General features: G+C 36.8%; 4 protein-coding genes across 5 annotated transcripts in view; 1 reads left to right on the top strand and 3 right to left on the bottom strand.

The window, feature by feature from the left end:
- The window catches only part of LOC134819798 (kinesin-like protein KIF21A), a 29,416-nt gene extending 27,843 nt beyond the window's left edge, over window positions 1-1,573 (bottom strand). Inside the window, exons 1-4 of the mRNA XM_063829947.1 lie at window positions 1,453-1,573; window positions 1,179-1,298; window positions 751-856; window positions 427-535 (exon numbers count right to left, since the gene is read on the bottom strand). Coding sequence (XP_063686017.1) covers window positions 427-535; window positions 751-856; window positions 1,179-1,298; window positions 1,453-1,573 — 456 coding nt within the window. The remainder of the gene's footprint in view (window positions 1-426; window positions 536-750; window positions 857-1,178; window positions 1,299-1,452) is intronic.
- The window catches only part of LOC134819637 (Golgi-specific brefeldin A-resistance guanine nucleotide exchange factor 1-like), a 391,238-nt gene that overhangs the window by 216,033 nt on the left and 161,488 nt on the right, over window positions 1-13,717 (bottom strand). The gene's annotated exons all lie outside the window — the stretch shown is intronic.
- LOC134819638 (oxysterol-binding protein-related protein 9-like) overlaps window positions 1-13,717 on the bottom strand; it is a 108,838-nt gene that overhangs the window by 63,023 nt on the left and 32,098 nt on the right. The window contains exon 1 of one of the 2 annotated variants that reach the window (XM_063829686.1): window positions 8,564-8,574. The exons of the other annotated variant lie outside the window; for it this stretch is intronic. The gene's annotated coding sequence lies outside the window, so the exon portion shown is untranslated. Of the gene's footprint in view, window positions 1-8,563; window positions 8,575-13,717 lie in introns of those variants that run through there. 2 annotated transcript variants of the gene reach the window in all.
- Window positions 1,914-4,051, top strand: LOC134819640 (vivapain-1-like). Its single transcript, XM_063829687.1, has 2 exons — window positions 1,914-2,806; window positions 2,907-4,051. The coding sequence occupies exons 1-2, from the start codon at window positions 1,957-1,959 to the stop codon at window positions 3,953-3,955; spliced, it is 1,899 nt and encodes a 632-aa protein (XP_063685757.1). The 5' UTR covers window positions 1,914-1,956; the 3' UTR covers window positions 3,956-4,051.

A 13,717-nucleotide genomic window follows, 5' to 3' on the forward strand; every position in this document is an offset into this window, starting at 1 on the left:
TGTACCGAGTTTAAGCTTGAAAAATTATAGACATGTTTATCATCCCAGCTTCCCAGCAAAAGAGTTCCAATTTGGGTCCCCCCGATGTTAAATTTTAGAAGTGGAATATTTTGTTTCAGTTTGTCTACAACTCTACTTGAACCTTATAAGTTAAAAGTTGAACTACAGGATCAAGATGTCTCGATGTTATTTAAACATGAATTTCAAGGTATAATGATGCTTAATTGGGTTTTGAAACCAATTTTAACCGATTTCTCGTACAATTTTTACGTCAGGAACAGTCATCAAAATGAGTTTGTAACAAGGTTGATATTTTAGTTATTTTCAAGCTCTCGATCAGAAAATAAATCTAAGCTTTTATAGGGGGTACTAACTACATCCAAATTCACAGGAATGCAAACTTACATCCAATAAATGCAAACTTACATCCAATAAATTCCTCTTAAGAATGGAAGGTCGATCCAGCATTCCGGAGTCCAAATCAGAGTCTGAGTCATTTAAGTTATTGAAGAGAGACTTGTTGGGAGTGCTAGATCTGCGATGGGGTTATGATTAGAATCGTGACATTCAAACATAATATCCACAAAGAGAATGAATAATCAATAAATGAATGTATAGATTTCATTCTCAATTCTGATCATTCACTTAAATATATTACTTTAATCCGAATTAGTTAATTTGCAACCGAAAACAGAGTTTTTAGAATCCCAACTAAAATAACAAAGTGTGACTGAAGAACATGGAACTTACTCGAACTTATCGGAGAATCTGAGCGCACTGCGAGGAGCAGAGGGAACAGGAGACAATCCTGGGGAACCAGGCCACAATCGGGGGGACTCGAGCATTATTTGATGTGCTGAAGAGTGGGGTATCAATCATTAACAGCATTTAGAGATCAATGGAAATTAAGAAGATCCTCCTTGCAGTTTAAGGGTAAACTGATGTAAAATCGTGCAATCGCGACATTTACTCCATTTTACACAACCAGTCGTCTGATCATACTTTACAATAAGGCCACAGAATCATGAAGATAAATAAACACAAGCAAAAACTAAAATCTACACGTATTAGTTCCATACCTGAAACATTGGGAGAAGCTAAAGGTAAAGGAACGTGGCTTCCTTTAAACTTCTTTACCAGTGTAGGTGTAAGATGAGGCAAGCTCCTCCCCCCTTCACCTTCATCTTCCCAGTCATCCTCATCATCCAACTCCTCCATATCTTTGAAGATATCCTCACCTTCAACACTGGCATTCTGATCTCCTGCTCCTCCCCAAAATGTGCTGATCACAGAACTCCCTGAAGGACCATGGTTTTAAAAGATACTGTGGTTAAACTTGAGTTTCATTAACTTGACCTGACCTGGAGAAACGACCTTTTGTCCCGAGAGTAAATTGCAAGACCAAGCCAAATATGTAAAATCCCCCAAATTTACAAGTATTCCATAAAATACCTTTACTTCGCAAGTACTCCCGCCAGTCCTTGAAAAAGTTGACCCAGCTGTAGCGTTTTACAGAAGGGTCCGCTAAAAGATCCGGCACGTTTGGTCTCCGGTCTGGATCCTTGCTCACCATCACTGTTATTATCTGCCTTAACGAGGAACTGTACCCTGAAAGTGATGGAATGAAAGTTATGTGGATAATTATCTAAAGTGCTATAGTAGAAATAGATCCTATTTATTGACTGACTCGTTATTTGAATCGCATTCCTTCGCGTGGGTCGAATCACTCCTGTACTGTGTTGAAGATACCATACCACTGCACTTTCTACGTTCACAACATAACATATTTGTTATGTTAATGTCGGAGATTCTTTTACAAAACATTCGTTAACTGCGACATCAAACTAAATTCTAGTGGCCAGATTGTTGTCACATGATACTACACCTTCTCATGGAGTGCAGTACAGAGAAGTACAATTTACCAAAAAAAGTTGTTGTAGCTGTTCTCTCGTACCTATGATGTTGAAACGTTTACAGGTTGTAGCTTTTCTTATAGTTGTTGGTAAAAACGCTGCATTTTTCGGAAACCACAATAAATTTGGTGATAAATTTAAAGATATTGGAAAAGCAATAGGTGATGGAATTAATAATGTTATCGATGATGCGAAAGATAAAATTGAGGTGGCGATCGAAGAGGTGGCAGAGAAAGCATCCAAGCGTTTCATTAAAATTCCCAACTTTGCAAAGAAAGTTCGGGAAGATTTTAATAAGGGATATGAAAATTTCAAGGCAAGGCAAGACCGTTGGAGGAAAGACAGTTGGATAGTCAATACTGAAGCTTACAATGAATACAAGTTAAATAGGTTCAAGTTGTTCTTGCACAACTACGAGATTTTTAAAGAGACCGAAGCTGAAGTCGAAACACGAAGTTTTCGCCGAGACGAAACGGTCAAGTTTATGTACATGAGTGACAGCGAAAAGAGATCCTATGTAGGGTTGGGTAATCTAACAGAACTTGAGGAGGAATTGGAGAGGGAGCTGCCGCTAGATAGCGAAGGTGAGGACAACATAACTCAAAAAACTGATAAAATAAATTGTAAGAAGATTAAAAACCGGATAGAACGAAAAAAATGTATAAAATCCGAAAAGAGAAAGAAGAAAAAGAAGAGAAAGAAGGAAAAGAAAAGAGGAAAAGGGGGTGGAGCTGTGCTGAGGTTGGAAAAGAGACTGCAATCAGGTTTGGCAGAATCATTGGACCTCAGGGATTCAGGGATAATAACCCCTGTGAAAGACCAGGGAGAGTGTCAATCTTGTTGGGCTTTTGGTGCGGTTGGTGTGCTGGAGGGTGCGTTTGCTAAGGCAACAGGTAGTTACAATATCATAAGGATGACTACACTGAACTCGAAAATTGTGCACTTTATTTAACTGAAAACAAATAACAAGAATTTACATGGTAATAATTTCAGGTATTCTCCAGGACTTCTCGGAGCAGCAAGTTATTAACTGTAACCCCAAGTTTGGTTGTAAGGGTGGATACTGGACCCGTGTGTGGAAGGAAATCAAGGAAGAGGGCTACATAGCTTTGGAGAAAGACCAACCTTACCTTGCACACAAGGACCCCACTTGTAGTCGAACTACACCTAACGGCCTCGCGGGTAGTTTGGCAATTGATAAATTCCAAGTCCTGAGAAAAAAGAACCGGGAAGAGACGATGTTAGGGTTCTTAGCTAGAGATGGACCTGTTACAGTTGCCATCATGGCTAACGACACCCTTTATTTCTATGGGTCAGGGGTGATTGACTACTGTATGGGTGGTAAGGGCGGGCTAACACATCTGGTGCTCCTGGTGGGATACGATCACCAAATTCTTATAATGAAAAATTCGTGGGGGACGGACTGGGGTGAGAAGGGTTTCTTCCGCGTTGCTAGAGGGTGTGGTTCTATCAATAAGGGCTACTCTTTCTGGGCTTCCAGCCTGTCAGTAGTGTTACACACCACCTATACGACACTCGAATACGGTGAGGACTTTTTTGAGTTTACAGAGACTACACCACAGAAAATATCTAAAGACATGACCGGTGTAGGAGTCCAAGAAGGCGACCAGATTACTTTGAAGTTTCTTAAGAATGTAAATCCGGTGGACAACGCGTTTACAGTCGACTTGCTGTTTGCAGATGAGAAGGAAGTCAGCAAAGTTTACAGACTTCAGTATAAGTATTTTGAATCGGGAGATAAGATAATGACCATGTGCAGGCAATTCGCGTCTCACGCAGGCGAAAAACCCTTAACAACAAAACAGAAAGTTTGCTCTGTTGCTCCTGGATCTAAAATCCAGATATCGGTAAGTGATGAGGGATACTCTGTTCAATTTGACGGCACTGCCCTTCAGCTTTACCCTCACCAGTTACCAGTAAATCTGGTTAACAAGATTCAAGTCAAGAGCTCACAGAAAGTGTTCGAATACTTCAAACTGACACGACGAATTGAAGAACCAAATACTGGGATTGAGCCTTGATCAGCACAGTCCTGTTTTATAGTGGATGACCCACTAGTTGGTGATTCGAAGCGAACCTAAAATACTAGAACCTTAGACAATTGTTCAACCAATTAGACTTTAGAACTGTTTAATTGATGAATCCGTATGATAATTTTGCTGCACATTATTAATAGAGTATAATAGGAAATTTGAATATTCTTCTAGAAATGAGAAAAACTATCCAAAGTATAGCCCACTGGCCACTCTCATGTGCCGCATTTCATACTTTCGGGCTGCTTACTGCTATCGACTCTCGGGCTGTCACGTGATCATAATTTTAAGGACGAGCTTGGTGCGCGTATCGCGCGCATTAATTCCATTTTCGCGTCAAGAGGATTACAAGAAAACGGTAAGTCTGCTAGTGATTAGTTGATATTTCACGGAAAGCTTGTGATTGCGCGGCATAAATGAAGATATGATTTAATGTGCATATTCGTTCGTGATGATATAATTAGAAAACACCAAGTCACTTTGACTGTCGTCAAGCGCGAGGTGCTTGAAAATAGAAGATTTTTGAATACACCCAATAATATGCTTAAGGAGTTAGGAATGGAATTAAGAAGGAACTAAGTAGTAAATGGGTTAGGAATTAGTCAGCAGATATACGTAATATTCAAATTAAACTAATTATTTTATTGACTGTCAGCAATAAGTTAATTTTACCAGTAGTAGGGGGCAAATCTCCATTTCTCAACGAATGCCAGACAGGGCCATTGTTTGGCAACTCAACTTCCGACATGATCTCTAGCATGCTGATACCCAGACTGAAACAAAAATCTTTTAAAAACTTGTTTTGCGGAGAAATGGGGTTAACGTTCATGAAATCTTGACTTTATACAAAGAGCAATTTAAAATTATTCGAGGAAAAGTAAAACATTCATGTCACATCATTCGTAGGGCTATAAGTCCAATAGTTCGTTCTGGTAACGACTCTAATGTTCTCCGCACTAAGTTGGAAGATCTAATAATATAAAAACGATTAAGTACCTAAAAATGTCGGCCTTAAGGTCGCATCTCCGATCAAGCAGTTCAGGAGCGAGATACTTGGAGTCACCTTCTATAATATCTGTCTTGTTCAAATCGTTTACTGTAACTGATAATCCAAAGTCGCCTGAAATACTGTTGGTTAGCTTACTTGATATAATGAGTTTGCAAAATACTCACTTATTGCAAAATACACAGTACACACTTATATTGGTTAAGATGATACAAAGTGCATGATAACTTAAGACTGGAAAATTGATAAGACGGGTATAAAAATTAGATAAGAAGAATCAGAAATAAGATAAGAACTTAGCATCGAATGTTATATGGATGAACCGAGGAATGGGGAATATTTTGATCGCAGACCAGCCATAAAAAAGTAGTTCCTATATATAATAACCAATTACGCGAAAGGTTCGAAATTCGACTTTTGAACTATTTTATAAGTTATGAAAATCGATTCTAGCACTGTATGGTTGAAACTTGAGACTAGAGAGGACTTCATGTCTAGTGTCAAATGTATACTAGGTTGCTTAATAACTGGAGCTTCCAAAACACTAATCTGAGAAGAACTAAGAAACGTAGAAAGGTACAAAACTCACCTATTTTGTACATGACACTATTGGCAGTGCTCCTCCGGAAGATATTATCTGGCTTTATATCCATATGTAGTAAATTGTTGCTGTGGAAATGTCCCAACCCCTGAATTGGATCAATTTAAATGGTTCAATATGAAATGAAAATGAATATGAAATGAAATATGATTAATGTGCATATCGTTGTATGAATAATAAAACAAATCCCTTGTGGTCACGCGATTTAAGATAGTTTGAACACCAATAATATAAATGTTAAAATAGTAAGAAGACTGATATTGCTTGGTTAAAGTTAGTCACAGTTCGTAATTAATAACTAATTTTTTATTGATGTTGCAAAATTATTTTAACTAGTGGGTATCCCATTTCTACAATCAGACAGGTGTGGCAAAATCAACTTCGACAGTCTCTAGCATGCTATATCCTAGTCTAAATCAATCTCTTATAAAAAGTTTTCAATAAATGTTAACGTACAATAAAATCTGACTTTTCACAAAAGATGCATAAAATTATTGAGAAAGTAAAATTCATGTCACTCTTGATATAGTCCAATCTTCTGTACGACTCATATGTTCTCCGCACTGTTGGAATGATTTTTAATATAAAACATTAGTAGCCTAAAAATGTCGAGCTTAATGCATCTCTAAAGCATTCAGACAATATGGATTCAAACTTCTATAATGATTCAGTTCTTTTCCAAATGTTTAGTAACGATTAATCCCTAAACGATAAAATCTGTTGTTATCGCTTTACTTGATGTTTGGGTCGAAAATAATCATTTTGCATACGAATACCATTCACACTTTAGATTTAGAGAGATACAAAGTTGTTATTCTTAAACTGGAAAATTGATAAGACGGTATTAAACTGTAAGAACATTCAGAAATAGATAAGAACTAGATCGAATGTATTGGATGATGAGTGGGAATATGTGAAGTTATATCAGTTCGACTTATATAATACCTTCGCTGAAGTTCGAAATTCGATTTTAAACATATTATAATTATAAAAATTTTCGTTCTACACCTTTGTTAAACTGAACGGGGCTTCTGGTCTTTCAGAACTAGTCATAACGGAGTTCCAAACTCTTCCCTGCAAGAAGACTAAAACCAGAAGGTACAAATCACCATTTTGTCTGCATTTGGCAGTGCTCCTCCGACCATATGGTCATCAACTGACGCAAGTGTCAGGTACTAACCATTTTATAACGGTTGTAAATGTGTGAGTTTTTGTAGTTTATCCCTAGTTAAATATCCTCGAAAGTTTTAATAAACTCATAAAGTAAAAATGAAAGTTTACAAGATTTACAGGAGCTTACAGATAAACAATGATGGAGTATTCTCCACACTTCGCACTCATTCAGTCTGTTGTTGTTTCTCTTGACGAAACTTGCCAAGCTCTCGTCACAAAGCTCCATCTGTATGTATAAACTTCTCCTGCAAAGATTCAACTTTTTTAAATGATAGAAGTAACCTGAAACGCAGAGAAAAGTGATTTCGTGGTGAACATTTTGAAAATTGTTGAACGAAATCAATTTTAGAGATTATGAAAGCATAAATGCTGAAAGTTGATTGAATGCTGATTTCGTGGTGAACATTTTGAAAATTGTTGAACGAAATCAATTTTAGAGATTATGAAAGCATAAATGCTGAAAGTGAATGTCATGGCGACCGTTAAAATTTAAGTGAAAGTTAATTATTTGATATTTATGAATTGAAATATTTACCCTTCCTCCCAAGCTTTATAAAATTTGACACAGTTCGGATGTTCAGAGAGTGCCTCGTGTTTCCTAACTTCTTCTACTGCGAGAGAGTTGTATTTCTCAGATACCTTCACTGCATATTCTATCCCGTCCACTTTGTCTTTACATTTGTACACCTGCAAAAGACGTGATAATTTTTAATAGTACATACATCGAATTGCAGACCTCGGAACTCCCGACCAAATAAAATACTGACCATCAAAGTTTCCGATTTTTGCAATAAATGGCCGAAATTTTGATATTAAAATTCCTGGGTGCCGGAATAAAATGCAACACCTTAAAATATGTCGCCGGACATTATATGCATGGCTTTCTAGGACTGTGCTTAAAAGTCACTCTTTAGCGTGCATGGTTTGTACTTGTTGATTGCGTAAATAAGTTAATTGCATAGCTTAGGGATCTATAATACTATATTTTAAACTTGAAGAAATCAGTAAAACTCACCCTTCCAAAAGAGCCCTCCCCGAGGACCATTGTTGTCTGGAAACATTGCTGTAAGTATGTCTGCTTAGCTTTATCGCTGTACCCCGGGGTTGAAAGAAAACTATCCGAGTCTAAGCCCCCTAACACTTTGGGTCCGGCGAACAGAGATCTCTTGGAACATATTCTGGATACAGTGTTGTAGCGATGGGCAGGTTTTGAAGGTTCTGGTGTGCGCTCCTGTTCCCGCTTGTCATATCTACTGCTGAATTTTGGAGGAAGATGAGCATTTGGAATGGAAATAAAAGTTATAATTAATAATACACTGTACAAGTTTTCTTACAAAAAAGTTAAGAGAACTGCTAAACTTGTCGAATGGATCCAAGAGCTTATCAATAAAACAGGTGATTGTGATGATTGAATGCAATAAAGTAACCATATCGGTTATCAGCTCAGCATTCAAAAAGATTAAAACAGCTTGATTGTACTATATGAGTGAAACTGTGAAATTCCAAAGTACCTGTAATTGAACTGCTCTAAGATGTCAGGGCAGGGCAAGGAATGTCGTTGAGAATGTCGTGGATTTTTGTTGACAGGAGTAGAAGTTAGGTTTGAGTGTTGGGCCAACATAATATCAAGTCATTTGTCATTATCACTGCGACGATCTAAACGTGTTAGGGTTTAAAAGTAATAATATCAAGCAATAAACAAATAATTAGGATTGGGATGCTATGCTCAATCTATCAAGACATGTGAACTTAACAATTTCTGAAAGAGAAAACTCAATATTGGGCATTGGCTGTTTAATGTTCAGGGGGAATTCACACCAATAAATGTCGTAAAACTAATATATTCATATCTTAATTCTATTTCAAATCAAACCAAACAGTAATGACACAAACATCATCACACGTCATCATAAATTTAACAATTAGTGCAGACCCAATAAAATTGTATCGCATCAAGCTTTTCACAAATACTAAATTTAGTAAATAAGTTAATAAAAAGTTTTTTAACAACATGTGAATAACACCTATATGTTAGCACCTCTCTCCTTTAATATCAAGTTCATAAAATCTGTAACCATATGTATACTGTATAGGTGTTGTATTTACCACAGGCAGTGCACAGAATTACACAGTAGCTTAAGGCCAGAGGGGGGGGTAAGGGGTCAAAAATTTCTACCAAAATATTATTTTCTAAATCGATTTAATTTTGGATGACAAAAACATTGCTGCTATTCACATATTTGTAGCTGATTAACTTTATTTTATAATTGAGGTTAACCGATTTTCACAAAATTGACTATACAACATTGAGGTTAATAAAATTGAGGTTAAAATTTTATTACACGCCATAATTTTTTGTTATTTCGGTCAGCAAATGTAAACTCTAAACTTTAGGTTCATAATTATCAGAAAAATTAATATCCAAACGTGATTAAATGAGGTTAACCTCTTCTTTTAGATATAGCGAGAATAGATCACATGATAGAGTTATTATTTTCATCGTAAGTTTACGGTATACACATTTCCAAATAGATGACGTGTTGAATGACTTTCTTTTATCTTGGAAAATAAAAAAAATGAGGTTAACCATCACATTTTGGTACCGTAGGGAATATACATACGATTCTTACTTTTGTAATTTACCACAATATCGAAGTGAGGTATCTATTGGTATCACAATGCCTACAACTATAATCACGTGACAAAGGTGATTTGAACTGACCATATTTTAGTAGAAGATTTTGCCCGTAAATGGCTTAAAAATGAGGTTAACCTCTCATTTTTTGAATATCTGACCAGTCAATTACATGTTAACCTCAAAAACTTAATCGTTATACTGTGCAAATGTTTTACTACATATATAATAACATATTGATAAACCAATCCCAGTGTTATATGGTCTAAAGCGAGGTTAACAACCAAATTTTAAGCAGTTAGTGTTTACAGGAAGTCTTGGTTAACCTCATTTTTTACAATGCAAGGACATTAACTACTGAAAGTGGCTAAAATCATTCAGGGGACGGCCAGGTCTGATCAAGCAAACGTTATTAAGTGTATAAAAAGTCCTAACTAACGAACTGTGATACATTCCAGTGAATATTCAAAATTTTGAAAACACTAAATTGCATCTATCTCAAAACACATTCTGTGACTTCCAGTTCCTTAGTTGAGAAAACCAACCACCCTCTGATATTGAGATTTGGTACAGTGGTTCCTTGGACAAGTATCTAGACATTAGATGCAGCGATTTTTTTTATTCGACTCGTTTCTCGAATTATGAGGTTAACCAGCTAAATTTGTCGAATTTTTGACATGGTTAACCTCATAATTCAAGAACCGAGTCAAATAAAAAAAATCGCTGCATCATAAATGAGGATAATTGTCCAAGGAACCACTGTACCAAACCTCAAGATCAGGGAGGGGCCGGTTTTCTCAACTAAGGAATCGAAAGGTCAAAAAAGTTACAGCCGTTTAAATATCCAGTTTAACATGTGATTACAGGTAAACCTCAAAATTTAGCGCGCGATATCTCAGGAACGCAAGGTCAGATTTTGATCCGGTTTTTTTCTTCTTGTTCGTCTCCAGCAGCTATTATCAAATATGTGAAAACTAGAAAAGTGCCATTTACCCCCCCCTCTGGCCTTAACATCAGATCATGCTACCCTGACCCAAGACCTGTGGCCGACCATTTAGGCCCCCTGATATCTAGGGGTCAAACAGTGATCAGATCACGTCATCCGATCAGTGACGATTTATTGGTGATATGTTCCATGGATGGAATTTGATTCACTTAAAAATGGGCTAGATCTAAAGGTAGAGTCCACATGACATTTTTGTACATCATGTCTTAGCTATAGATTAGAAGTAAACATGATCTCTAGGATCTCTCTGCTCGATTTGTGGACCATAACCCTTTCTTATCGGGGTGGTTCTTGGGGGGGGGGGGGAATGCAACGTCAATTAATGTCAATTAATGTCAATTAATGTCAATGTCTGTTTTGCAAAATTTTGGAATACTGACATTAATTGACACGATATTTTTCGACCAGAGATTATGTAATTCTACCATATTTTTAGCACTTTAGAACGTTTATATCATAAATTTATTCACTACTATCACATATAATATGGAAATGTGAAATGTGAAAAAAATTCAGATCATTAAACAATAAAACTAAAATAATACGGTTTCCCGAAATTTAATTTTCTTAAATGGGCGTGGCCATCCAAGGGCGTGGTTCTCAACATCATTAGAACTTAAAACCCACATTAAACGAAATACCTTCATGACATTTATATTTGAATAACGAATCTTAAACAGCTAACATTACTCCTTCATACTAAAAAAGCCGATTCTAGATATTTTACCTGTATAAGAAACCAATAAAATATGGGCGTGGCCGGTGGGGACCGAAGATGGAAGAGTTGGAAGCTGAAATTTATTTTTGTGGTCTTTGAACCTAAGGATCAACAGATAAGAACATACTCATAATTATTCAAGGACATTTTGTTTTTTTGAACCGGTCTAACTTACATAGACGTGAATATCTTGAATATTTATCGAATAATGATAATCTCAAATTTCAAGACATATTAATGTCAATTAATGTCAATTAATGTCAATTAATGTCAATTAATGTCAATTAATGTCAATTAATGTCAATGTCAGTTTGGGGTTTTTATGGAATACTGACATTAATTGACGTTGCATTCCCCCCGGTTCTTGTATCAAAATTAATCTCTGGTCGAAGATGAAGTCTACAGGTTAAAGCCATCTCCTCTGCCTGGCAAGTGTCCTACGTAGAGTCCCTGCTGGTGCTATTAGTATTCAGTATTCAGTATTCAGTAATATAAACTCAAATTTGAATAATTATCCTATGTAAAATGATCTATTAGCAGGCCACATCAATTGGCGCTCAGAGCCAGTAATAATACACATGTCACTATAGAAGCTTAATTATGGAGTGAGGGGTAGTGGAAGACCAGCCATTACTTAGTTAGACAGCCTTTGAGCTGATACTGTATTGAATGACACTGGAGGACTTATTGCAGATAGTTTAGTCTGGATGCAGCACATCAATAATTGTACCTTCAATCAAATAAGTCAGCTATTGTCTCTTGTATAATGGGACATGATAACTTCTGTTGTATTTCTATACTTGTGAAGAGGGTGAGTAAGCTATCACTTTTACTTTAGTGCATAATTGAGCAACAGCTCTACTGTCCCACCAATGTGGATGGACATGATGCTCCATGAACCTAATAGTATCTAAGGCGTTACGGGCAAATAAGGCAATTTTCTGCTGGATCCCATATTATGCTCCTGGGATGATTGGTTTATGGACTAGTAAGTAGTGCCGCATCGATAGCCGATCTCAGATGCCACTATGGAGGCTGCGTGGCCATGTGCTGACGGTTATTTGCTTTCTTCCGCGACCCTCGCTAAATCACAAAGTACACACTCTAATTTGATTTCAAAATATTCACACAATTCCTATATAATATGCCTACTTGACGATATTATGTAGCCATATTTACCTCTAGCTCTGTTGCCTATGTCTTGGTGTTATGACCATTCAAAGTTTCAGATTATCACGGGACACATTATGTCAGAATAAATGCGCGTAATGAAAACTTTCACACAATTACTACAAAAAGAATCAAGGTTTTCCCCAGCGAGTAATAGCTACGTAATTTTTAATGTAATACAAATGGTAATGAAACTTATACCACAAGCAATGGTCATTTAAAAACAAGCTGCTATGATAAATGTTGATATAAACCAGTAACCAGGGGGGTTAAATGTTGTCCAGGACGTGATTACGTAATATATCAACGATCCTGTTAGAACATTACATTGGCCATTACATTACATACATTGAGTTTTACGTGGCAAAATTTGAACTTTAACAAGTTCTCTGTTCTCTCTGGCGTTAGTTGGCATAACAAATAAACCAGTGGCGTAACGTTGCCTGTAGGTGCCCCTGCCGAAAATGCAACCCCCTGTTGGACCCCCTCCCCTTTTGGGGCCCCCTCCCCTTTTGGCGCCCCTCCCTAAAATTGAACAAATTAGGTGATTTTAGAGGATACGCCGATAAATTTTCTAAAAAAGTGTGTTTCTAGAGCAAAACGCGCAGTTTTGCTAGAACCTCAGTTAAGTTTTTCAAAATTGTCCCACATTCAATCAAAGATTTTGCGCCCCCCTAAGATGGCCTCCCCCCACCCACACAGCAGGGTCAGCGGGGCCCTTCGTTACGCCACTGAAATTTAAACCATTTGCAGCTTTAAATGTAACAGTGATGGGGGAGATGTTAAATAACCTTTCAAAGTCTGCCACATTTCCCCAACACCCAATTTGGATTTAATGTCATGGTCAGTGTAATAAATTCTAATTTCTAATTTTCGATCTGACTACTTCGTCGAGTAGGCGAGGTGGTATAAGACGTTAAAAAACTTTTGTATGCCCCGTTTTAAACATCAAACTGTAATTTAATGTAATTGCCAATGTAATAAAAACCATTAGTTAGGGAATAATGTAAAATGTCTGGGAAAAAATTTGCAACAAGCTGATTTTTACAGGAATGTGTTGTCCATAGTGTCAGGAACCACCCCAAAGAGTTTCCAATCTGGATCTGTTGAGCAAAAAAAGTTACAGCCAATTTTCTTCAGGCGCGTATGTCATCCTGAGGACCGCACTTGAAAAACTTGTAACTATCGTAATAAAGACCCCCAGGAGCACCATAAGACCATAGGGGGTGCAAAATGACCGCAATAGTGACATTGTGTGGGGCGAATCAGTGTTTCAGGGTCGTCAGATCTTTACTTATTGAGATAATTTCATTTTTATAGGCTAACCTCTCGAAAATTTACTAAAATTTTGAAATTTTACTTAAATTTGGAAATTTAGCAAAATTGTTGTACAATTAAAACATTGTCTAGTTATCAGTATTCAAGTTCTAAAATTTACTTT

The sequence above is a fragment of the Bolinopsis microptera genome, chromosome 8 (genome assembly GCF_026151205.1).
Source record: "Bolinopsis microptera isolate Bmic1 chromosome 8, MBARI_Bmic_1.0, whole genome shotgun sequence".
Lineage (NCBI taxonomy): Eukaryota > Metazoa > Ctenophora > Tentaculata > Lobata > Bolinopsidae > Bolinopsis > Bolinopsis microptera.